A 26,740-nucleotide genomic window follows, 5' to 3' on the forward strand; every position below is an offset into this window, starting at 1 on the left:
TCTGCAACGGTTTTACAAAACTTCTTCCTTTTTCTAAGTTCTCCCGTTCTTTTAGTGTATTGTTCATCAGGGTGAATGACTTCAGCCACTTCTCCACTTTGGTGAGTTGAGGTTTTCTTTAATGTTCTACGAATCTTCTTGCTCAAAGGTTGATCAGATGAAGTATCAGAGTCAGGTAAGTAATGGGGATCGTCCACATAGTCGTCAGAATCTAATAAGGGCATGTTTGCATCTTGAATTGTGTTTATTGAAGAACATTGTGCTTCATCAGTAGCAGCAACCAGAACGTCTTGGGTGTGGCGTACTGGTGATGATGGGGTATCAGAATCAGGAAGGTCATAATGATGAGGATCGTCGACAACAGTGTTTTTAGAATCAAGCAATGGAATGTTTGCATCCATGATTTTATTTGAATGGATCAGCAGAGGCAATGATGGCGCATTGAATTCAGGTAAATGGGGATAACCGAATGCCAAATTATTGGAATCAAATATTGGAATATTTGCATCCTGATTCAAATTAGAAAAGTCTGGCTCCTCAGCGGCCATAATTTCAGTTGAAGGTGGTTCTGGCATTAATGAAGGACCGTCTAAGTTATCTTCAGATGGCGAAGCAGTAATTGAACCAGATTTGGAGATATCAGCATTGTAGAGACTCAGCGGATTCAATGTAACATACTCATTTGATTCTGTTTGTTCGATCACATTGCTGGATATAGCTTGCACATCACTTACATTTATTGTCACCTTATTCTGAAGACCCTTCTTAATCAGTTTCCACCGATAACCGTACTTCTTGTTCTCCATAGTAATTTACGGAGCAAATCTGAAGCAAGTGAAAAAACCACATTCAAATAACATGAATAATAATTCTTAATTAGGTATTAGCCAAGAAGCACCTTCAAGGTTTTTTTAAATGGCAAGTAAACTCCCGAATTAAAAAGAAATAGAATGAAAGAAGTAAATGACAATAAACATTATGAAGAAAGCACTTACCAATTACTCGAAATAACTTTTTCCAAACTAACACTATCACTTTTTTATTACTTGCTGATAAAATACACAAATTATGCAATTGTTGGTTATGTTTATGTTATCTTCTACACGTTCAAACGCGACTGAGATCTGCCGCACATACAATAAAAATGTTTGCATGTCACCTGACCCTAGACATAAACGCAGTATCTCCAGGCAAAATTGGAGATGCTGCATTTTAGTCAAACAAATGTCAGATACTGCTCTTTAGATATGTATGAACATCAAAAAGTGGACATACTGCAAACTTTTTCGCCATTTATTTGAATATGGATTGCCAATACTGCTTTTTTGCTTAGTTAGACAGATACAAAAATGTTCTAGATATGTTAGAAATGCAGTAACTCCAAAATGACAAATTAGGAGTTACTGCGTTCTAGCTTAGGAGGGCAGTATAGATATTCGACTGACTGAAAATAGTTTGGTGAACATATTGAAACCTTTTGAAATTCCAATTACAAAATATCCATCCGGCATATCTCATTTTCTTCCAATGATTAATTAGACACTCTGTATACTTTGTACCTTTTCATACTGAATATATTCTGAATTACTGAATGTACTTTTCGCCGGTAAATGCGGTAGTTAACCGCTTACTATTAAGATTGCAATAATTTTTTAATGCAGATAAAATTATAAAACGTACCCCTCTCCGGGTTTTTACACAAAAATTTGGTAAATTTGTGTTTGGCACGAATTACACTTCATAGAAATAACAAATCATAATGGAGGCGTGGGTGCCTGTTAGGTGTATGGAGGCAACTAAGATAGCCATGCATGTTGCATACATATACATATATATCTGTTAAAAAAAAAAAATCTGTTTAAAATCTGTTTTTCCGTTAACCAGCTGTCGCACCCCTACGAACGACAACCCTCAGAAGTCGAAACTTGTGCGAGCTAAGGATTAACGAGGTCTTACCTTTTAACGTGTGATTCCTAACACGGGTTGGACGGTAGCAAGTGAAGATCGATCGTTCAGACTAGGGCTTGAACCACCGACCAACACGGCAGTCAATTCGAGTGAGTGAACAAAGCACCCACGCCGAACCGCTTGGCTACCGACTGACCATATATATATGGTCTGATATATATATATATATATATATATATATATATATATATATATATATATATATATATATATTGTTATTAAAATATAAAATTAGATGAGTATTTATAATTTAATTAATTTGATTCTTGATTGTTATCCTGATAGTTCAAATAATTTGAAAATTTTCTGTGATATCAAAATTCTTTGTGCTCCGGCAGGTACCTGTCCTTATCTCTAAATCTTACCTCTATTCTTTAAGGTTGCTCAGCTCAATCGAAGTTCATGCAGCTCTCTTTCTCAAAGTAGAATTCTTGGAAAGGTGTTATGAATAAAATTTTGTATGTCTGTGTTTTTGAAAATAAAACTTTGTCTCAAAGTTAAAAAAAAATATAATGAATGTAAAATTTTGTAAATGTTTTGTCAAACCAAACTTAAATTACCCTAAAACTGCGCCAAAATACCCTATGCTAAGAAATGTTCCAGTAAATGTTAAATTTGAAACAAAAATATTCTTAGAATTGTGTTCCGTACAGTTAAATTTACGTGTAACGGCAATTAGTTACTTGAAAACTTAAGATGTCTGTGGTTCGTGCGTGGGAAACGATTCTAAAAATATCTGTGCTAAATGTCAGTGAATTTTTCAAATTTTCCTAATATTAAATCCAGTAATAGTTCTTGTAAATAAAATGATGAAGTTCGTTGATAAATGAAAGTTCAGAAGTTGTGATTTTCACACTGGAAGTTCCTTGTGACTGGAAAACTTTTGATTCGATTTGGAGGTTATGAATTGTTCAAGATTTTATAAAATGTATTCTTCTTATGGATTGGGAATTATAAATGATAAATGATACTTGAAAACTTAAGATGTCTGTGGTTCGTGCGAGCGAAACGATTCTAAAAATATCTGTGCTAAATGTCAGTGAATTTTTCAAATTTTCCTAAAGCATTTTTTCGCGAGATCCCGTTGATCCAACGGGAACCGATTTTCAATTCCCACTGCATTTTCTCGACAGAACGATAATAGGGGAGTATGTTAATGACGTCATTTGTGTCGCAATAAGTTATAAAACGGGATCTGTTTCAGTTCCCGCACCTAGGAGCAGGGTTACTGGCGGTTATAGAAATTTTAATTGACAGGAGTGACATTTGTGTGAAAATCAGGAGTTTGAAAATGGATGAACTGAAACAAGTAGAAGTGATGTTGAATAATCGAGGTGAAAATTTTCACCTTATTGTTGATATAGTCACAGCAAATGAGTTGTTGAATGGTGAGTTAAGGGACTTTCTTTAGTTTTTCTGAAATTAAACATTTCATATATTTTCAGATCCCCTAAAAGCGGACCAGTTTATCGAAAAACTGAGACAGGAAGATTCGGCCAGTACCAGGTTTCAAGATCTACTACCGGGAACAAGCCAAATCAGCAATAATGGTAGAGGTGAAAAAATTCATAAAATTTGGACTTCGAAAAGGCCCACACAGGAAGATGTAGAAGCCACAGAATTATTTGTGATAAGTTCGATGATAGGAAAACTATTAAATCTCATTTGTGGCAAAAAATTGCAAATGAAATGTCGGAAATGGGAGTATTTGTGGGTGAAGGCAAAGAGGCTGTGGAAAAATTGAGGCTAAAATTCAGCAACCTGCAGAAACAATACCTTCTACATATAAAGCATATGAAATCTACAGGTAAAAGCCAGAAGGATCCACCACCTTTTTTTGATTTGATACATGGAATCCTTGGAGGAAAAGATAAATCCAACCCTACCAATCTACAAGATTCCTTATTGGATGTTACCAAAGAAGGTGGAATGGACTGTGAAGAGGAGACCCAAGGTGCTTCAGAGGAACTTGAAAGGCTCTGTAAAGAAAACGATAGAGATAACATTCAAAATAGGTTCAAGAAATCAAGCCAATACCAAAGCCAGTCACAGACCCAGAGACCAAAGAGTACCAATTTGAAATTATTGAAGTTGGCTGCCTCTGAATCTGAGGATAGGAAAAAACACATGTCCAATTTAGAAAATTTACTGAAAATACAAATAAGTCAGAGAGATGCGCTTCTAGGTAAACCTGATAAAATAATCAATGTTATGTCAAGAAAGCGACTTCGAGAACACTCGGATTCAGATTGAATATCTGGAAAACGAAGACTTATACTATTTGTTCCTATTGTAGTTCAAGATCCATACCATACCATAAGTTGTTTCTCATTGAAATCAAGTTGGAAGTTCTGGTATTGATATACGCAAAGAAGTTATATTTTGTTTCTGTTTTCTTGTTCGTTGCATTTATAATATATACGATTACAGATCAGTGAAATTTTATTTAATGACATCTCTTATCGCCAATTAATTCTGCTTGACATGAAATATTGAATTGGTCACACATTCACGTTTTAAAATAAAAAAGTTTTATAACCAATTGAATCAAAAATAGTTTGGCCAATATTTTCATCAAGTTTTATTTTAAAATGATTAAAATATTTCACCATGATATAAATATGTCAAAACAGGGTCATTATAAAAATTAAACAGTTCTCTGGTTTCTAGCAGCCCACAAATCTTCCATAATTTTATCTCTTTTCACTTCCCCCAACAAATTTTGCAGCCTGTCATCATCACAAAAATCTCCTGCAGGGTAGGGTTCTTCAAAATATTCTACACCATCCCACTGATCGTGATTGATAATGCAGAAATTATGTATAACACAAGCAGCTATGGAAATTTCAATGGCTTTACTGACTGAATAAGTATTTACGTATTTGAGTCTGGCCCATCTTCCCTTCAAAAATTCAAAGGCGTTTTCTATGCTGACTCTGGCTGATGATAAACAATAATTAAAATACTTCTGCTTGGCACTTAGATTTGTTCCCTTGAATGGAACCATCAGCCATACTTTTAAAGGGTATGCGCTGTCTCCTATGATATGTGATGTTTCTGTTGGAAAATACTTATATTTTCCATGTTGTTCCATCTCCCTGTACAATAATGCATAAGAAAAAACCTATAAAAAAATAATCAAGAATTTCAATCTCAACGAATCACTAGCAGTTTAATTTACTCTTGCATCATGTGCAGATCCTGGGAATCCTACAAAAACATATGTAAATAATTTTTCAGGTGTACATATAGCTGTTACATTAATCGAATGGTGTTGAAATCTATCAATGTAACTGTCTTGCTGTAATACTGGTACTTTCAAATTTATATGAGTACCATCAATGGCTCCAAAAACTCCTAAAACAATGAAAACATTCTTTATATAAAATATTAAAGTGATTATTAGTGTATGAGGCAAAATTCTAGGTATCTAATTGTACAACAAACACTAACCTGGAAATGATGGAAATCCACTCTGAATATGAGTTTGATCAATATCCGTTTGTGGCCACTTTATATATTTATATTTTAGTCTACATGTAATATATAAGAAGGCATTAACAATTCCCATGACACTGGACTGCACAATACTAAATCTATCTGCAATCGATATGAGGGGGTCTTGATGGGCAATATACCACAAAAATATTAATAAGCTTTTCTCTGGAGCAAATGGGAAATTTCCACCTCTATACTTTTTTTTAATAAACAATGTTGATCATTGTGCAACACAACAGCTAGTAACTGCGCAAAAGTGTTTCTATTCATTCTGAAAAGCTGAAAAAACACCGTTTCATTATATTTGTCTAACCAGTCCAGGGTGAAAATAATCATCCGAAACTCGTAGCCTAATTGAACTCTGCAACGTTACTTGTGATGACACAAGTACGAGCAGGCTAGTATCAAACGAATCGTCAATTATCGATAAAACTGATGGAAACATTTTTAGCCACTCTACTTAATTTTAACTGAAAGAAAGAAACTGCAAAAATGGAACTCCTTGCTTTTTTATTAAGGTTATGTTTATTTGTTTTGTTGTGAAGTAAATAGGTTTGTTCCAACAACACATCTGATCGGTCATAAACTGTCAGAAGCATGCGCACAACAAATATTCCGTTCCAACAAGAGTCGATTCCGAAATTCTGACTAGGAATGTCATGTTCCAACTAAAACTCTGATCGATTTGCAACTGATTTCCAACCGCTTGATCAGTCCGAAGATTTTTCTCGGATTGCTGCTGACGGACCTGCGCAGTTGCTTTGTTACGGCAAAGCTGAGCTAAATTCAAAATGTTATGGTATGAAAACAGCGGGTTTTGTTTGGGTTAGGTTTAGGTTAGGTGTTTCTAAAGTTTCTATACACAGTGGTCAGTGGTTAGAAGTGTATCTGTCAGAATGGTAGATATATCATCAAGCTCTGGTTCCAGTGAAGATCTCAATGAATGGACGGATTCATCCGACGATGAAATTATGTTGGTGGAAAATAGGGCAAGGCCCAAAAACCAGGACTTTTTGGAACAATTAGTTTCACAATATAATAATCAAGAATTCATGGAACATTTCAAAATTAGTAGAAGGCTGATGGCTCAAATTGTGGAGCAGTACCAAAATGCAGATTCATATAAACATCACTCTGGAATTTATGGTAAAATCAGTGCATCAAGCCAAATTTTAATTTTCTTATGGTTCTCTGGTCATGCCACAGCTTCTTTTCGAGACGTTGCAGATCGGTTTAACATTTCTATAAGCAGCTTATTCCGTATCATAAAAAGAGTTATCCATGTTCTAAGTAATCTATCTCCCCAAATTATAACATGGCCATCTCATGAAGAGAAACGAGAAATTGAGATGTTTTTTCATGAAAAACACTTACCAGGTGTTATTGGGGCTATTGATGGAACACATATTCGGATTGATAAACCCGAAATCGATCCTGATTCTTATTTAAATAGGAAAAAATATTATTCGTTACACCTAAGTTCAGTATTCAATTATATGAATATTTCATCGTTCTGAAGACATTATTTGAGTTTTTCCTTCTCGAAAATAATATTAAACAAACTTCTATAGTGAATTTTCCATTATTCAACGCCAGACATGCTATAAATGAACTGTCTGTGATTGATATAAAAATCCCCCTGAGAGTGTTATTAATAATAATAGTTCTATTTTTTTAAGAAGCTATATTTTTTATACTGGTTTATTGGGGAAGAAAAAACCAAAAGTTCTTCAGAACTTTCAACAGAAATATATTTTTTCACTTCTGATTGTATTTTCTTTTCAGATGCAAGCTGTTTGTGAAAATTAGAGATATATTTATAGGATACCCAGGATCTGTTCACGATAGCAGAGTTTTCCGAACATCAACACTTGCCGACTCCTTGCCTCAAAAATGTGGTAACAATTATTTCATATTGGGAGATAGTGGATACCCATGTCAACGGCATCTGATAACTCCATTCAAAGATAGAGGCCACCTAACTAGAGCACAGAAGGCCTTCAATAGTAGAATTTCAACAAACAGATATGTGATAGAGCATTGTTTTGGCATACTCAAACAAAAATTCAGACAATTATACCATATTAAGCTGAGAAAAATAGATAACATTGTTCATTTCATTCGAGAATGTTGCGTGCTGCATAACCTTGCACTGGATGATGGTGTTGAAGATGCCGGGGAACCTCTAGGTGCAGCCGATATTCCAATATTGGAAGAAAACGTAAATATACCAGACATTGAAGAAGAGGAAGTAATTAGAGACGATATCAATGGAGTTTTATTTCGAAATCAATTAATGTATGATATACTTTGAAATAAAGACAACACAATGGTATACCATAGCCATACAGTAGAAACACGGTAGTGTATGGCTATGGTATACTGGGGTAACACCAAAGACAAAATTCTCTATGGGTAACACTAAGAAAAGGATTTTTTTATTTGAAGAAACATCTATTGAATAAATATCGTATTATTTGGCACAAGTTACTAATGAAAATAAAAAATATACCAACCCACTGTACTGAACACTATTTATTATATTATCGCATCTAATTTTTTCTAAAATATCATTTCTAGTGAACTTCACTTTATGCCTTTTTATTTCGAAGCGTTTTTCTTTGGTTTGAGGGTTTGGGCTGTTTCCTTGTTTGTCAGATTGATCTTGACAAGTGTTCATAGATTCTTCTTGGTTATCTATAGTTTGCATTGAAACTTCACCTGCTTGTTTTTTCTCTTTGTTTGTTTCTATCAGTCCGCAGACACTTTCTGATGATAACAGCATTAGTGGTTTTACACTTTTTTTGTGTCCTAATATTTCCTCCATCTCTTTTTCAAATTCGAAGTGAATCCTTCCCCTTCCAGTCTTGTTGTTATTGTCAATTAATTTTTTATAATTTCTTTCTAGAACCCTCCACCTGTTTTCACACTGTGATGGGGTTACGTTCACTCCATATTTACTCTTCATTAATTCAGCTAACAACTGCCATAGCCTTCGTAAGCTCTTAACTTCCAGGGTGCCCACTTTCTTTCGATTTTCTTGAAAAATCTCTATTAAATTTAATGTGAACGAGCGTGTCCATATATAAATCTGCGGGTCTTTCGACTTTTCCTCATTTACTGTTACTGCTTGAAAAGGAGGCGAAGAAGCACTATTTGTTATATTTCTCAGAATTATGAATTCTGATAAATCTGAAATTATTAATTACTTATATTACGGCAAATTACAATTTTTTGTTATCTTACCGTCTAGTTGTTCACTCATTTCCAAATTTTCCTAGTTGATCGAGACAGAAAATCACAATTCAACACCTAGGTAATCTTATTAAAGTTCACAAATTCAGTTTAACCGGTCTGACGTTTGACAATGTGATTTGATAGTTTGGTTTTGGTTGCGTTCCAACAGTCCAGAATCACGGATTAGTTCCCAACTGGTTTCTGATCGAGTATGCCCAATAAAGCAGTTCATCAAACTGTTTGCAATCGTTTGTTGGAACAAACTTGATTTATACGGTTAACCGGTTGATTTTCGCGAGAGATCATGACCGATAACAACCTTGAAAATTTCCTTGGTGGGGGTATAACCGCTCTGTAACCGATTTCAGTACAACGGGATCTCGCGAAAAAATTCTACTAATATTAAATCCAATAATAGTTCTTGTAAATAAAATGATGAAGTTCGTTGATAAATAAAAGTTCAGAATTGTGATTTTCACACTGGAAGTTCCTTGTGACTTGAAAACTTTTGATTCGATTTGGAGGTTATGAATTGTTCAAGATTTTCAAAAATGTAATCTTCTTATGGATTGGGAATTATAAATGATATTGTAATACCTCAAAAATGGTACAGCTTCCCTGGATCGGTTTTCCCCTGATTGAAATTTTGAATTCTTCCAGACACTCTAAAATCTCCAGTAAGTATCCTTTCTCGTTATTATTATTTATACTCTGGCTCCTATTGATGGTTTTATATTGATAAGAACATGCAAAACGGCCTTTTTTCTTTCTTTTTCCTTTTTATTTCAAACAGCTCTTCAAAAAAATTCGCGTCTGGACAATTCAAAAGCTTCTATCTCCCGTCTCTATTGATTCCCTCCTGGCAACCAGACAAAATTTTCCTGCCTGCTACTCTTCATGACAATAATTTTGAAATGTCTTCAATTTTGACACTTTTCACTGTTCAAACATATTATATCTATGATTTCTGTTACCCAATTTTCACTAATACTAACGGCCGATTTCATAATCAATATCTAAAGTCCACTTTACCGAAAGGAGACTTTACACTAAAATCCCCTTTAAAGTAGCTGTTGCCGTCATTTGGTTTCATAATTAATATTAAAGTGCCCTTTCCATAAAGTATCTTTTAAGTAATTTTTAAGATGTTGGTCAACCTGGAATTCATGGATTTTGACAAGATTTGTCATATTTGACGAGTATTTAAGTTCAATGTTTGAATAAGTAAGGTTAAGAGTTGTGGTGTTTGATGTTTTTGTTATTTGTATTTGTGAGGACGATTTATTTGGACAGAAATGGAAATGTTAAATAATAATAAGAAAGTTCGCTCGTCAAATTTTTCTCGGGAGGAAGAAATGAATTTAATACAAGAAATTGAAAAATTCAAGCATATTTTAGAATGAAAAACTACTAATAAAGTAACGAATGCAGAAAAGGTATGTATTACAAGTACAAGCAATTTTTTGTGTGTATTTTATTTATTGTAGAATACATGTTAATGTAATCATAACCCTAATTTTACTTCATCAAGGGTGAAGGGTGCGAGCTTGAAATAATAAATTAAAACTATATATATTTATGTAGTTAGATACCTCAATATTAATAAATTTAAATATGATTTTAGGAAGAGGCATGGCGCAAAGTACTTTCCAGCTTCAACTCTAGAAATATACAAGTGAGAAGTATATCTCAGATCAAAGCAAAATTTGATAATCTGAAAACAAAAGCTAGAAAGGATGTGGCGAAACAAAAACCATATATGACGGGAACAGGGGGTGGTCCCGCAATAAAAATTGATTTAGATCCTGTAACAGAAGCAACCCTAAATATAATAAATATGAAAACGGTGTTGGGTTTGAATAACAGCTTGGATAGCGATTTCATAAATGTAATTACATTTTTTTATAACCAAATCATTTTGTTTTAACAGTAACCAAACTAAAATTTGGTTAATGGTTAAAAACATTATTTCTTTCATGATTTTATCTGTATTGGTTAGGGCAATAAAATTAAATATTAATTGTATGTGGTATTATAGGATCTTGGAATGGATGCATCATCTTCAGTTTTAAAGGAAGAACTTCTAAAAGAATATCCTCAACAATTTGTTGTAAGTAAATAAACCGTTTTTTAAATGATAATATATTAGCAACCTGTTAATAGTTGTCAAGATAAATTTGTTATTTTTTGTCTTGGGAACATACTTGTATAATATTAATTATTCTGAATATATTGTTACAGGATTCAGAAATGACAATAATTGCAGCAGGAGAAGCCAAAGATGAAATGTCAGAGATTTCTACGCAATCAGTAAGTTATAGATTTTTTTCACTACTAATCCATAGTTCGGAAAGACCTTTTATTTTGAATTGAAGGGTTTATATTCTTAGGAGTGATTAATTTTTGGGAAAGAAATTTTTTGGCTTTCTACTACTTCTTCTTGATACAAAAATTATGTGGGAACCTTCCAAAGAAAGGAAAGAAGTAATCAATTTGAAAATAAGTAACTCTATACATAGATGTGTACATCATGCAAAGAAACATCTTTCAGATAAAAACTGGAAGGAAGTCCTCCTGAAACAGCTATTTTCATATAAACATTGAATTACATTACAAAGTATCTTCTGTATAATTCAGTATTCATTGTTCAGTATTGTTTCGAAAGAATTTTTTTCTGTCGTGTAATTCAATGTTCATATGAAAGTAGCTGTTTCAGGAGGGCTTCCTTCCAGTATGTGTCTGAAAATTGTTTCTTCGCATGATCTACACATCTATGTATAGAGTTACTTATTTTCAAATTGATTACTTCCTTCCTTTCTTTCGAAGATACCTACATTTTTTTTGTATCAAGATGGAGAAGTAGAAAGCCAAAAACTTTTTTTCCCAAACCTTTCAATTTGTTATGCTGATTAAAGCTAATATTCAAGTTAGGACCTCAAAAAATGTAATAGTACATTTGCTTTTAGATAGTACCTGAATTTACTGAAGAAATTGTATTGGAGGAGAACCAGATATCACCTCCTTCATCAGTGACACCCTCAGGGAGCATGTCTAGTAAAAAAGTGAGTTTTGAATTGTGTGTGGTACAGTTGTAATTTTTATTATATAACTCTTGTCTGTTCCCAGCAAACGCATATTAAGAAAAAAATCGATTGGAGTAGTTATGCACCTAATAATTTAAAAAGAAACGCCAACGGAAAACTACACCCAACCAAAATAAACCCGTTATATAATACAAAAGAAGATTATTATAAAAAGAAAAGGAGCTTCTTGAAAAAACGGTAGAAGCAGAGGAGAAGGAGAGATCAAGGAGAAGGGAGAGAGAAGAAGAAGAACATTTAAAAAAAATGACTTTATTGGATTTAGAAATCAAATTAAAAGAAAAACAATTAAATAAATTAAATGTTTCATAAAACTGATTTTTAATTATTATTAGTATTTACAATCTAGCAAAATGTTCATTAATTATCAAATTCCTTATATTTTCTGCTATATTTGGATTATTTTCCATGGGGGGTAATACATCCTCATCGTCTTCCTCTATTTCATCTTCTTCAGTAAAGTTATCATTCATATCAATGGCAATGTTATGAAGAACTGCAGTTGCGACTATTACTGCCATTGTGGTTTCTAGTTTTAGTCTCATGCCAAACCTCAAAACGGGAAATCGTCTTTTCCATAAACCGTATTGACGCTCTACTACATTTCGAGTCCTTATTATAGGCTCATTGTATAAATTTTCAGCAGGTGTTCTAGTTTGTTGTAACTTAGTCATAAGATATGGCTTTAGAGAATATCCACTGTCACCAATTAGCATATACTGACCAAATACACCATTTTCAAATTTTTGCTTTAAACTGCTATTATTAAAAATTGTTTGGTCATGCACCGATCCTGGCCATCTCACAACAATATCTCTTATTTTCAATTCAATTCAATTATTTTCAATAAGATTTTCTACATCTGAATATTTCTGCATCATTTCCACCGGGAGAATCAATTTTAACTAATGTGCAATCAATTGCTCCAATGGTCTTGGGAAATGAAGCTATTTCATAAAATTTTTCAACTGCTTCTTCCAATTCCCTTTTATTTTCATACATGCGAATGTGTTGTCGGGCTAGTGAGGCAATAGCAATAGACACCTTTTTGATAATCCTGCTAGCTGAACTTCTAGACACTCCCATAAAATCTGATACGATTATTTGCATATTTCCTGATGCGTAGAATCTTGAAGTCAACAATAATTGTTGTAATGGTGTAATGCACCCACCTCTAAAAAATAAATAAATTTTTTTATAATTCTGTTAATAATACAAATTTTACAACTTACTTATTAGTAGGTAACTGAATTTGTTCTTTTATTTCATCTAGTAGATACAAAACAGTTTGTTTTTTTAAGCGAAAACGTTGGTAAAAGTCAAGCTCATCATATTTTTCGAAGCAGTCTGTTCTTTTCCTATACACTTTTGGTCTTCTTGTATAAATAAATTCTTCATCAGATGAACTTGAGCTAGACGTTTCAAAATTATTCATATTTTTATGATTATTATGGCTAAACGAACACAAAACTAGCAAACGTAGCGAGTAGCACAACAAATAACAATTATTAAAATTGAGGTTATGTTGTAGTTAAATGACACTTTAGCGAGTTGAAGTACAGAAATCGACACTTTAACTTTGAAGGACGTTTTTGGCTTAAGGGACACTTTAACTTGGTTATGAAATCAACAATATTTATTAAAGTATCATTTAAAGTTAAAATAACCTTTATGTTTCTTTATGAAATTGGCCGTAATAATGATTAATTTTGATTACCTTTCATCACATTTAGTTTTGAATTTTTCTAATTTTGAATCCAAAATTCATCATTTTTCAGAAGTTAACACCTCCTTTTCAATTTATCAATCTGATTGGCTACTCTTTAGTTGCATCCAAATCATGTACTGAGTGTTCTTACCATTTTTCAGATAAAATTCCTAATGTCAGTGTTAATTGAATTTTTGTTATTAATTTGTAGTGTAAATCTGTTTTATTATATGTTATTATGTTGTATTAATGTCTTTACTGTTTTCAGTGTATTTATCCCGATGATTGATGGTTTCTGGTTAGTTGTGCTGTTTGGAAATGATATGAAATACTCTTAATACTGATAAGTCACAACTTTGCCTGATCTGGGCATGAACATTACTCCAAATTATATAGATAAGAATTTGAATAAAGGTAAAGTATCTGTGAACTTTTAACATTTAACTAATTAAAATATAAAAATCTTTAACTTTGAAAACAGAATAATCTTATAAAAAACTTATCATGACAATATATATATGTATATATATATATATATATATATATATATATATATATATATATATATATATATATATATATATGATGAGCTGTTTTCTCGGGTTTCGCTCCGTGTTCTGTGTATTTTCTCCCCATAAGGATTATTTTCACAACGTTTCGGCAAAGTCTCATTTGCCATCTTCTGGTGATGTCTGGTTTTTTCAACTAGACTGATTAATTCGAACTCTGTGTCTCAATTTATAGGGATGGATGTTTCCCTTTACCTGCGTTGCTGCCACTACCTGTGTTTGCTCGACTACCTGTTTTGGTCTTATTACCTGAGCTGCCTCTCCTGTCTCTGTTATGGTACCTGTATTGTCATGTACCGAGTTTTGCCTCTGAAGTTGAGCGGTCTGATTGCTTGTGCGAAGTGATAAAACGGATCTCCATGTTGATGGTAATCTTTGCGCATCATCCCTCTTGTTCATATTATTAGGTCGTTTTTCAATTTCGATTGCCTCTCTGATTGTTCGTGAGTAAAAGTTTTCGTTGCTTGCTAGCATTTTTGTGTTGTCGAAATTGATGTTATGTCCTGTTTGAAGTACGTGTTGGAAGAGAGAAGACGTAGTGACTTTTCCCTTCACTGCTAGTTTGTGTTCATCTTTGCGAATGTTGATTCGTCTGTTGGTCTGGCCGATGTAAGTCCTGTCACAATCATGGCATGGTACTTCATACACTCCTTGTGATTCCAGTGGTATCTGATCCTTGGGATTACGAAGCATGGACCTTATTGTTCGTTCTGGTACGAACGAAGTTGATATGTTATGTCGGTGAAGAATTCTGCTGATTTTATCTGTTGTTCCTGCAATATATGGTAATGTGGTTGTTATGACCGGTGTATCTCGAGTTTTTTGTTGTTTCCGTGTGGTCTTGGCAGCCGCTTTTATACTTCTTTCTGAGTAGTTATTCATTTGTAGCGTTGTTTCGATGGTGTTCAACTCTTGTTGTCTGTGATCGTTGTCTGCCAGCCTCCTCGAACGTGTAATGAGTGTTTTTGCCACCGCGTGAATTTGTTTTGGGTGGTGGTGTGAATTTGCGTTTAGGTACCTGTTCGTGTGTGTTGGCTTTCGATATACCGTGTGACCTAATGTTCCGTCTGGCTTTTTCATAATCAGTACATCGAGAAATGCGAGCTGGTTGCCTTCTTCAACTTCTTTCGTAAATTTAATGCGTGGATGGATTTCATTCAAATGATTAAAAAACCTGGACAGTTCCTGGTGACCATGAGACCAAATCACGAAGATGTCTTCGACATACCTCAGCCAGAGTTTAGGTTTCAAGGGTGACGTTGCTATTGCTTCGGTTTCGATTTCTTCCATAAAGAGATTGGCAACAACGGGTGATGCCATCACCAGAAGATGGCAAATGAGACTTTGCCGAAACGTTGTGAAAATAATCCTTATGGGGAGAAAATACACAGAACACGGAGCGAAACCCGAGAAAACAGCTCATCATACTTTATATATATATATATATATATATATATATATATATATATATATATATATATATATATATATATATATATATATATATATATATATATATATATATATATATATATATATATATATATATATATATATATATAAAAACATTAATATTTTTCTATCTGTTTTTGAACCATTTTATATTTTATTCTCACGTTATTGTCTTGACGAAGGTGTGAAATATACCGAAAGCTTGACATATAACAAAGAGTTTTCTTTGTAACAGCCCAGCTATTGACTGCAACCTCACGAATTAAATCGATTTATATATATATATATATATATATATATATATATATATATATATATATATATATATATATATGAAATCTAGAAAGGTTAATGCAGTCAAGCTGCTGGAAAATAATTTCATGAAAATCAAAAGATAAATAGATTAGTACTTTTTGATCATTCCCATATTGATTTCAATTTAAGAGCCACCGGTATACAGCTGTTTCAGCCTATTGGGCTGAAACAGCTGTATACCGCCAATATATGCCCAATAGGCTGAAACAGCTGTATACCGGTGGCTCTTAAATTGAAATCAATATGGGAATGATCAAAAAGTACTAATCTATTTATCTTTTGATTTTCATGAAATTATTTTCCAGCAGCTTGACTGCATTAACCTTTCTAGATTTCATATCATCTCTAGAAACATGTGGATTCGTTTTCCGATGACATTTCAGGTTAGCTTCCCAAATTTCTGCCACCGCAGTTGTCGGTTGATTGGTCAAACCACCAACACTGACATAAAAACTTGGCAAGTTGACTTGGGTGTCACACCAATAGGTGGTTCCACTTATGTTTCGTTTGCGTTTACGCAGCTATTTTTATCAAGTACTTTCTTGGTTTTTCTCATTTTGTCTTCAATCGAGGACCGCCTGCCCGGTACTGACGATGCCCAATAGGCTGAAACAGCTGTATACCGGTGGCTCTTAAATTGAAATCAATATGGGAATGATCAAAAAGTACTAATTTATTTATCTTTATATATATATATATATATATATATATATATATATGCATATATATATATATATATATATATATGCATTTATATATATATATATATATATATATATATGCATATATATATATATATATATATATGCATATATATATATATATATATATATATATATATATATATATATATATATATATATATATATATATATATATATATATGCATTTAGGTTGCATACACCTCCGAATATCATATGTTCCGGTTGCGTTAGGCTCCGTTTTTTCCAGTTGGCCTCCGATTTCGGAGGTGAAAGCGTTTGGTCAGTTTTTCGACTCTATTATATTATTAATGGTATTTTTCATCATTTGGGAACTTTTTGTCCGGAGGTGAAAATGACCAGAAACATGTATATTTATATTCTATAGTTGAATCGACTATTGGTAGAGGGCGCTAATTTTTTTCACTCTTATATATACATATAAACATTTTGTCTCATATCGAGCCTCCGTTGAAAGTTTGAGGTGGAATTGTAAAAAAATTGTTCATATAAAAGTTGCACTTGCAATGCACTAGGCATTTTCAATTATTTTCATATACAGGATACCCGATAGAAGCATGACATATCAAAGTTGTTTTTTTTTTTTTAATGAAATGTTTTTCATATTCGGATTCCACCAGAAAAGTTTTTTTGAAAAATATTGAATCGTATGGGTATACACTGAGTTAATAAGTTATGCCAAAAATAATGTTAAAAAGTTTATCTATTCAACCGTCACTATTTTCAGTGAAAACTCATTTGAGGACTGTATTGTCGTGAAGATGTTTGGAAAATATAGTTTTTCCATTATGGAAAAGTAATTTGACCACACTCTTTTTCTAATACTGGATAAATCAAAATATGGAAACATGTTTTTCTCTTGATTTTCCAAATGAATAATAAAAAAATTATTCAAAATGTGATTACTTTTTGAATAGTCCATTTTGAAAATATAGGGTTATATTGATAAATACCTAGTGGTTCGAACGTTGTAACAAGAATAGTTTCAAAGTTCTAAGCATAAACTTAGAGATCTAAGGAAATGAGCTTTAAACGTTCAATCCAGTCCCGAATATACCTACACAGTGGGTTAAATGGACTGACGCCTATCAGGAAACAACTACTTTCCTGGCTAATACAACAAAGGTAGTTGGATTATATCCGACAGGCGTCAGTGCAGGAATCTTCACAGAAAATTTCCTGCATATGCAATTGGCAATACAACTGAAAAAGTCGACCTTCAATTTTGGAACGGGCACACTTGCAGACCGGTTTCGGGCTCATTAGCCACTCATCAGTGCAAGATAGTGGCTATCGTCGACCTAAAGTCAATGATATTCCATAATTGAAAATCGGAATTCTTTCAGAGTAAGTATTTCATTCCTCTTCCTGAGTTGGAGCGAACAACAAAATGTCAGTCCATCTAGTGAATGAGGTACTAACCAACTGCATATTACACATATTGCCAATTGCATATGCAGGAAATTTTCTGTGAAGATTCCTGAACTGACGCCTGTCGGATATAATCCAACGCCCTTCGTGGTATTAGCCAGGGGAGTGGTTGGTTTCTGATAGACGTCAGTCCATTCAACCTACTGTGTACGTATATCCGAGACTGGCTTGAACGTTTAAAGTTCATTTCTTTAGATTTGTTTACTGCCAGTCTTCAAATATAGCCTACTGACTAATAAGAAAATAAACTTATAAAACGAAATTTCAGAGTGAACTAAATTATAGACATATTAATAGAAAAAAAATTATCATTCGAATTCTTTGAGAAGAATAACTGTGTTAATAAAATTATGTTTGGAATTTGTTTTGTCTGTTTTTGAAGAGTGACTACCTTGGACCGCTAGGTGTGGACCCGTGCAACTCCAAATTTTCAGAAAGCACTTTTCAAAGGGAAAAAGAGAAATCAAATGTAAAATAATGACTTTTTATTGAGAATGATGACGGATGAATAGATACATTTTTCGATAATATTTAACTTTTAATAACATTTAATAATTTCTGTTCCACTGGGAATATACCCATATAGTCTTCTATTTTTTGAAAATACCTTTCTGACAGAATCTGAATATGGGAAGCAATAAAGTATATGTCCTTCCGTTTATAGAAACCTGACTCCACGTTTTTACTGGATACCTTGTACATTAAACCATATTTCAGAAAAGCCAAATGCATTGAAATTCAGAACTTTTATATGAAACACTTTTTGATAGCGTTACTCCTTCGTCTCAAACTTCTGATAGAAACTCGATGTGACACACACTGTATATTTTTCCATGGGTATCTTTGAATTGCTGAAAATCAAAATTGTTTTCACAAATATGAGTATATATTATTCATTTCGGGTTGATCTGAAGAATTTTGAAAAAAAATATATAAATTTGATTCTCATGGAATTTCCATTAGAGATAACTCAAATTTGACTCAAGCGGAGCAGTTCTTGACTGAAAAAAATCAGAGTATTAGTGATATTTGTTCATAACAAAAAAATTTGCAGTGATAATAGAAAATGATTTCTTCGCTGTGTATGCCTTTTATGTCTTTACTGAACAGAAGAAGGTAGAAATAAATTAAGTAATTTGTTACCAACAGTTTAATCATAATAAACATAAAACTAGATTCATAGAAAATACTTGTGGAAACTTATGACGTATAATTCATAATACATTTCATTTTTGAGTGTAAGAATTATAAATGAATGTTTTTATCCGAACCCAGTCAAGATTATGTAATACTTTTTTGTTTGTATTTATTAATTTTTCGCATTCTTTTCTTCTTGGATCTCTTTTATTCGTAATGTTTTTTTATATAACAAAACAATCTTTTTTTGTTCCTGAGTCCATTTTACCCTATAATTTTTTTGTTTTTTTTTTGAAGGGTTTGAATCCGAAGGATCCTCGTCACTAGATGACGAATGGTGTTCTTCTTCAATGTGCTGTTTGACAATTTGAAGTTTGGCGTTTCTTCTCGTTTCAAATGGATTTGCCTTTTTTTCATCTTCACATATTGCCAAAGTTTTATTTGGATCAATATCGATATTTTGTAGCTGTTTATTTTTGTACTCTGCTCCCTGATCGAATAAGTTTAGTAAGGTTGCTACTTTAGATGTTTTATATGCATTTTGAGTTAATTTGTAAAATTATTGATGGGTTTCCACAGTGTGGCCCATAAATTTTGCGAACTGAGAGTACTCATTTTTATCCAAGTTCATGATTTGCATAAGTGTGGCGATTTGCTTTCTCAGTCGATTTGAACTCATGGCTTTAGGGTTGTCAATTCCAGAGCTCTTAGCTAACTTTTGTAGAACAACGTCCCCTCTTATCCATTTATCTGCTACCCCTGGATAGGCGAACAAATGAGGGTTCTGATTTGGAACAATATTCGTCTGGTTTCTTATTTTCAACAATAAATTTATATATTGTTGAACAACTGGTGGAAATAAGATTATTATGGCTCTGCTCCCTTTACCACCTGCTGCAACACGTTTGTAAGTAGAGGTTAGACTTTTTTCTGATTCACTCAACTGGTCTAAAAATTCAGTTAAATCATCAACCTCACAATTTTTCAAATATTCACTAATAGCCACATATTGTACGTCGCCAATTCTTCTACGATTGAATAAAATCGTGAATGATAATGAAGCTTATACTAATTTTTTGTAGGCCTTAACATCAGTCTGTTTCCAATGCAACTGCAATTTTCGTAGCGATATCCAAAATATGGTTTCTAAACTTTGTGATGTCTCTCGTTAATGGTAAAATCATAGGTTTATTCCACTTCTTTTCAGCCAAGTCTTTCAGTGCCAAAGATGACATTTCATTTTTCCATTGAGTTTGTACTAAAAATCGAAATCTTTTTATTTCTTTTAATCTTTCTTCAAGATTACTACATTTGATTTCCGGAGTATTTTTGAGTAACAGATGAGTGGTCAGCTCACATGTTTGTTGTAAAGTAGTTCCCAAATGTAAAGCTAAACTTGGGGACGTGAATTTTTTTTTTCTTCATTATAACCGCTGATTGCTTTCGCAGATAAAACAACGTCATCAAATAGAACAGGATTGAGAATCTCGAAAAAAGAAAAGTTAGGCTTTCCAGTTCGCCGACGTATATCAATAAGTAATCTGGCACATTCCCGCATTTTATTAGAACAAGCTGTTGCGATTTGAGCACGTTTATGTTTTTTTAAATAATATTCACCAAAGTTGCAAATTATTATATCTTTTCTCACTAGAAAGCCAATTTCGTCTGAAGCCATCTTAGTGAAAACTTCATTTCTAACTCTCAAAGTCGCATTCATATTTACATGTTGAGATGCACAAGCAACTAAGGTCTGGGAGGCTGCTTGATGACGTACGTTCTGTCCAGTATTATTAATGGGTTTTACTATACATTTTTTGAAATGCCTTCTCAAATATTTTGCCGAAACTATTTTCTTACAGTGTGAACATGGAAATCGCTTTAAGTTGATATTCTCATCCTGAACGTATTTTTCGAAATGTATTTCATATCGAAGCAGAGCTAAAATATTTATTCTCATTTGTTCACCTTCTTTCGTATTTTTTGGAAAATTCAAATAATCTTGAACTTCTTTTTCTTCTACATGGTGTCTAACCAGATTACGTTCACAATTGGATATATTCATTTTACAGAATTTGCAAACTGTTTTTTTTTTTCGGTTTTTTTAAGTTTTTTATCGAAATATTGGGAAACCAAAGACTTGTTGTGGGTAGTAATTTCTTCTGTATTTGTCGCCGGTTGAACGATTTCTTGAGGACAGGAAGTAGTAAATGGCACTATTTTATCGGTAGTATTTGAATTCAAAGCGCTCAAGATTTCGGTTGTAACTAAGATTGGTTCAATGAATGGTGTAATCATTGAATTATCGCTTGATGATGTAACGGGAGGGGAAACAACTTCCTTCTTGATGTCAGTTTGAAAAGGAAGTAGTTCATGTAGCATATTTTCCTCCATAGGAGTTTCCACATAATTTACTTTGTTTGCGATTTGTTCAGAATCTTCGTGAAGCAACCAGTCCCATGTTTGGTGATTTTTTGTGTTTTCAGATGTGTAGATTGGGTCATTAGAGTCAGAAAAACTACTCCATATGATGGACGGATTCTTTTCACAAGTATCATCTGTAAACAACAATCAATGAACTGAATAGTTATTGGGGATAGTAGGTATATCAAACGTATGTCAAAATGAAATAATTCGTTTTGGACTCAATCAATTCACAGTTAAGTCCTTTGCCAGCGAATAAAGGTGTATATCAGAATTATTCAAATGACTATTCAATAATATTTCACTGATTTTTTTTTCGAAATGAAAGGAATTAATATGTAATTTGTTAAGTTGAGGTGTACAGACTGATTCATGTAAAAGTAGAAATGATTCGCAAAACATGGTCATTTCCATATATAACTGAGAATTCTTAATAAAAAACATTAACAAATTGTAAGTCCCAAACAGAAATAAAATATTTGTCTTGTTATTTTATCTTCATTTTTAGGATTAGGCTTTGAATCTAAGGCCATCTGCAATATTTTAGATGCACTGGAAATAAAAAATCAGGATCAGAGAATTTCAGCAACTAAATCAGGAACGTGATATGAACTCAAATTCGAGAACAAAACAGAGCCGTTATCAGGAATTGAGTTATTTCAGAAAAATACAAGGTCCGGTCGATTTTTTGCCACTTTCACTCCCATGAGAGGTTGACAACTAGATACAATTTTTCAAATGTCATTGGGCTGGAGTAATAAAGGCATGGAAATTTCATTTGAAGTAGTTTTCGAATTTGTAAATTAGGAAAAATATCATCAAATAGTTACGTTTTGAAATTTGAATTTGCTCAGCTACTCACTTACTAGGAACTTATTCAAAGTGATGATCGCCCGTGTCCGTGAAATAATGTATATTTATGTTGGAAACGTTCTCGTGCATTTGTGTGGTGATTCGATGGCACTTAACAATTATTCGAAGCAAAAATTTTAAAGCCGTTTGTAGTATTTCAGACCATTCAATTTACCTCTTTTCCCAATCAGATTAGGATCTTTTCGAATAAAATCGTCGTTTCAGTTCAAACATTCAATCATCCAAGTGATACGCAAAAGTAGCTGAACAGATACAAATTTTTGAGTGTATTTTTCTACAAAATTGATAAGCGGAATTTCAAAATTAAAAAATTACTCCAAAGAGAATTTCAATGGCCTTAAAACAATATCTTACTCACCCCCAATGCTCTTTAAAAATTTTTGTATTGATTGTCACCCTCGCCCAGGTAAGTCCTAACGTTTTTCCTAAATCGCGACTTAGTTCCTGATCATAGGTCGGTTTCATTTTAGTTTTGCCACATAAAATTCATTTCAATCATATTCATTCAACAGATTGAAGTGATTTTCCATTGATTTTTTATCAAAACTAGTCAATATGAATTTCGACGTGAATTGTGAAAATCGTGTATTCCATCCAGAGTTTAGACATGGAAGTTTTTCATATATTATTTTCTTGGTATTTATGAATGTTACTGACATTTCCGAGTTCATATTTCGTATTTTGTAACTTTTGAAAATATGAAAAAAAAAAAATACAAAACTATAAGATATAGATATGTTACTGTGTGAATTTTCTTTATTATAGATAAAATAACTTTCTTCTTTTTTGATTTCTCAAATCCAAAATAGGAGTATGTATTAGTGTTATTATTCATCTCAACATTCAGAAAACCTAAATCAGTCACCATCATTAAAATTTAAAAACAATTTAGTCGAGTCTTCTACTGAAATTTGTCTTGTTTTCCATAAATTTTCGTTGAGAACTGTTCGATACTTTTTTAATTTTGATCACATTGAAATCCAAAACGTTAAAACGAATATCAATAAAATACTCCGCAATTTTTTTTTTCGGCTGATGATTTTATCGAATACGACAACGTACTGAAAAATAACATGTGAGAAGAGAATATTGGGGAAGTATCATCTATGTAGATTTGAAAAGTTCATTCAGAATGAATGAAACAATGCTGAAACATTAATTTTGAAGTGACTGAAGTTTTTTATAGAATATCAGTGGTTCGAACTTCTGAAATATTATTTTTCAAGGTTAACAACCAATTTTATACTAGATATATTATCAATTTTTAATTTTGACAGAAAGCAACTCATTTCCATAATCGGTATAGTTTTATATTCCAACAACATATTCAAACCTGCATATAATCATGCATCTTAATCCTGTACTTTCAGAAAATTGTTGGATGTACATCTAGTAATCAGCTAGTAAGAACATGCGCTGAAAGTTATCATTCAAATAAAATTTGAAAATATAATGAAGTCAAAAAGCTTTTGATATATCAATAAATTGATAGATGTAGCCGTTACTATGTGGTAGGAGATCATGATGAAAAGAGAAATGAAAATTTCTATATTTTTTACCACTTTTATTGTCCATATAGGACGAAACTGCAGTAACGTTAGTTACAAATAAAAGTGGTAAAAAACATAGACATTTTCATTTCTCTTTTCATTTTGATATATCCACATGTCTGAATTTTCATTCGAGAACTAACTAATTTAAACTCTCGTTTTGTCGTATATGAGGTTCTTACTACTATTATCAAAAATTTGAAACCAGATGTGATTCATGTTCCTAATTGTGGATACGTACTTACAACTCGGTGTTAAATATATTTTATTGTTCTTTTCATTTGTATAGTCTTGATAATTAAGTTATGATTTGACAATACACTCTATACTTTCCTTTTCAGGCTTAGTATCACTTGGTTTTCATTTCAGCTGACAATGATTTGCATTCGGTTTTTCTTCTTTTGTGTTGAATATTTGTGTATTTATGTATGTATATTTCATATATAATTTCTGATGTAATATAAAAGTTCTGTTCAATTTTTGTATTCTTGAGTTTCTGTTAGTAATTTCAGATAATGATAATCCGAACCTCTATTGTTCAACAAAATAATATTGTCAGAAATAAAGTTAAATTCCTGTGTGATTGTCTGAAATCTTGAATGTGTTCAAATACAAGAAATTTAAATTAGTACCAGACATTAGTATCGGATAATCCTTTTTATTTCTGTTAATGGCGATGCAATATGTGTAGTATTAGGAAGTGAGTTAGCGAAAATGAAAATCTGAAAAAGAGGGGACCTTCTACGCATTCGCTCATCTAGTACTTTTGTGAATGAAGATATTTTCTCTTCATTGAAATATCTATCTTATGAATAATAATTAATAATGCTGAGTTACACAAATTACATATTGGGTAATATATTAGAACTATAACTTCGTAATTACTTACCGTGAAATATTCATCTTAAAAAGGTGGAATAACTTGCGAGGAGGTGCACTCGTATTACATACCACAATGAAAACGGCACGTGGTTGATCGCAAAATAAATATCCGCATGGAGCCATATGAAAATGCAATAAGCAACAGAGGCAACCCTGCTAGAGGTGGGACGTACCGCTGAATATGACATTTTTTTATTGAAGGAGGCGAGTAAGACATAGAAAGATTAGGAGTTCAACGCGTACTCCTGGCATATGATTATTTTGTATGAAAAAAAACATCGTTTCATTACCCCTCTCTATTTCTCTCGAATATTTGTAGTATAATCAATAATAAACCGTCATTTATACTCAGGCAAATGAATGTCTTCTGGTGGAGGGCTGGAAGCCCTAACTGTGTAAGGAGTCGGAAACGTTACAAATGCATATATATATATATATATATATATATATATATATATATATATATATATATATATATATATATATATATATATATATATATATATATATATATATATATATATATATTTTGAATGATGCAACTAATTTTCCTTTATTTTGAGTATTTCAATATTAAATTCTACAAAAAGGATTTGAAGCTTTATATCTTCTATTAATAATCTGCGAGAGCTTTCGACAGTTGGTAGTACTGTCATCTTCTGGCACTCCTCAAACTATGAGGAGTGCCACTGTTATTTGTAAGTAACGTTACTGCAGTTTCGTTCTATAAGGACTTCTTGGCACTTATAAATTAAACTAAAAATGATTGATTACATTAACCTTTTCATAACACCACTGTGGATAATAATAGAGGTACTAAGCTTAATTGAGTACCTGGGTTTTATTTACTTGTGACAATGTAGATACGTTATTTTAAAAACCGGTGAGTAAACTGGATCGATTTGATCATTTAACAGGTTGCAATCGCAATGTTTATGCTTATGAGTTTCTAAGGATTCCAAATAATTGAGTTTGCAACCCTTTCTTGCATAGTGCAAAATTTCTCAGTCTGAAGACTAGATAAAAATGATTCGACGTTTTCAAACCATTCCTTGGCATGCAAACACAAGTTCCAGAATATAAACGTTACGGAAATTTTGCACCACGCAAGGAGGGGTTGCAAACTCAATTATTTGGAATCCTTAGAAATTCATAAGCATAAACATCGCGGGTACAACCTGTTAAATGATCAAATCGATCTAGTTTACTCACCGGTTTTCAAATCAGCATTTTCACAAGTAAACTAAATTCAGATCCTCAAATAAGCTAAGTACCTTTATTGTTACCTACAGAGGTAAGGGCTAATGTAATCAATCAATTTTAATTTATTGTATAACTTACAGTAACGTTAGTTACAAATAAAAGTGGTAAAAATATAGAAAGTTTCGAATTTTTTTTTTCATAATGTTTTCCTATCACATAATAATGGCTACATTCATCAATTTATTAAAACAATATTTTAAAAAAGGTCTGATTCGAGTTTTATAAAGCATCAGCAATTGCTGAGGTAGGCAAATTAATTAGAGACGACAGTCGCATATTTAAAAGTAAAATTAAAATTTGTTTTAAATTTTGACTGTGTGTTTATTTTTATTTTTTTCATATGTTTGAAAATAAAGAGCTATTATTATTTCATCCTCGTACACAAATCTATGATATATTGATGGATGTATTTTATATAATTTACATACCATGTATATCATTAAAATGGCCTTGTTTCAAAAAGATTCAATGTTATCTTATTTATTTGAATTTATAGTTCAATCTGATGAGCTGATTTCATTTATTTTTCATATTCTCAAATGTTGAATATCAAGATATGAAGATTATGAATATCTTCTGCTATAACCTCTATAATTTCCATTCACTTTCAAAA

The 26,740-nt window shown here is 32.4% G+C and overlaps 2 protein-coding genes across 2 annotated transcripts; one reads left to right on the plus strand and one right to left on the minus strand.

Moving 5' to 3' along the window:
- Positions 1-7,939: 7,939 nt before the first annotated feature.
- On the minus strand, positions 7,940-8,914 carry LOC141482393 (uncharacterized). Its single transcript, XM_074175545.1, has 2 exons — positions 8,713-8,914; positions 7,940-8,658 (listed from the first exon to the last, which is right to left on the minus strand). Exons 1-2 carry the CDS (start codon positions 8,729-8,731, stop codon positions 7,940-7,942), a joined length of 738 nt encoding a protein of 245 aa, XP_074031646.1. The 5' UTR covers positions 8,732-8,914.
- A 1,492-nt stretch (positions 8,915-10,406) lies between these two features.
- Positions 10,407-12,118, plus strand: LOC141483192 (uncharacterized). The gene is made up of 5 exons (XM_074177667.1): positions 10,407-10,591; positions 10,742-10,813; positions 10,945-11,013; positions 11,670-11,765; positions 11,830-12,118. The coding sequence occupies exons 1-5, from the start codon at positions 10,463-10,465 to the stop codon at positions 11,986-11,988; spliced, it is 525 nt and encodes a 174-aa protein (XP_074033768.1). The 5' UTR covers positions 10,407-10,462; the 3' UTR covers positions 11,989-12,118.
- Positions 12,119-26,740: the final 14,622 nt, after the last annotated feature.

This window comes from Leptinotarsa decemlineata, unplaced genomic scaffold (genome assembly GCF_025532065.1).
Source record: "Leptinotarsa decemlineata unplaced genomic scaffold, Ldec_3_MD MMD2_P_RNA_scaffold_14, whole genome shotgun sequence".
In the NCBI taxonomy this organism is placed as follows: domain Eukaryota; kingdom Metazoa; phylum Arthropoda; class Insecta; order Coleoptera; family Chrysomelidae; genus Leptinotarsa; species Leptinotarsa decemlineata.

Bases quoted from the DNA above. Each gene is read 5' to 3' on its own strand.
- LOC141483192 (XM_074177667.1), top strand. From the start codon at position 10,463: ATGACGGGAACAGGGGGTGGTCCCGCAATAAAAATTGATTTAGATCCT. The intron at 10,592-10,741 runs GTAATTACATTT...GTGGTATTATAG, and splicing joins TGGATAGCGATTTCATAAAT to GATCTTGGAATGGATGCATC. The intron at 11,014-11,669 runs GTAAGTTATAGA...ATTTGCTTTTAG, and splicing joins CAGAGATTTCTACGCAATCA to ATAGTACCTGAATTTACTGA.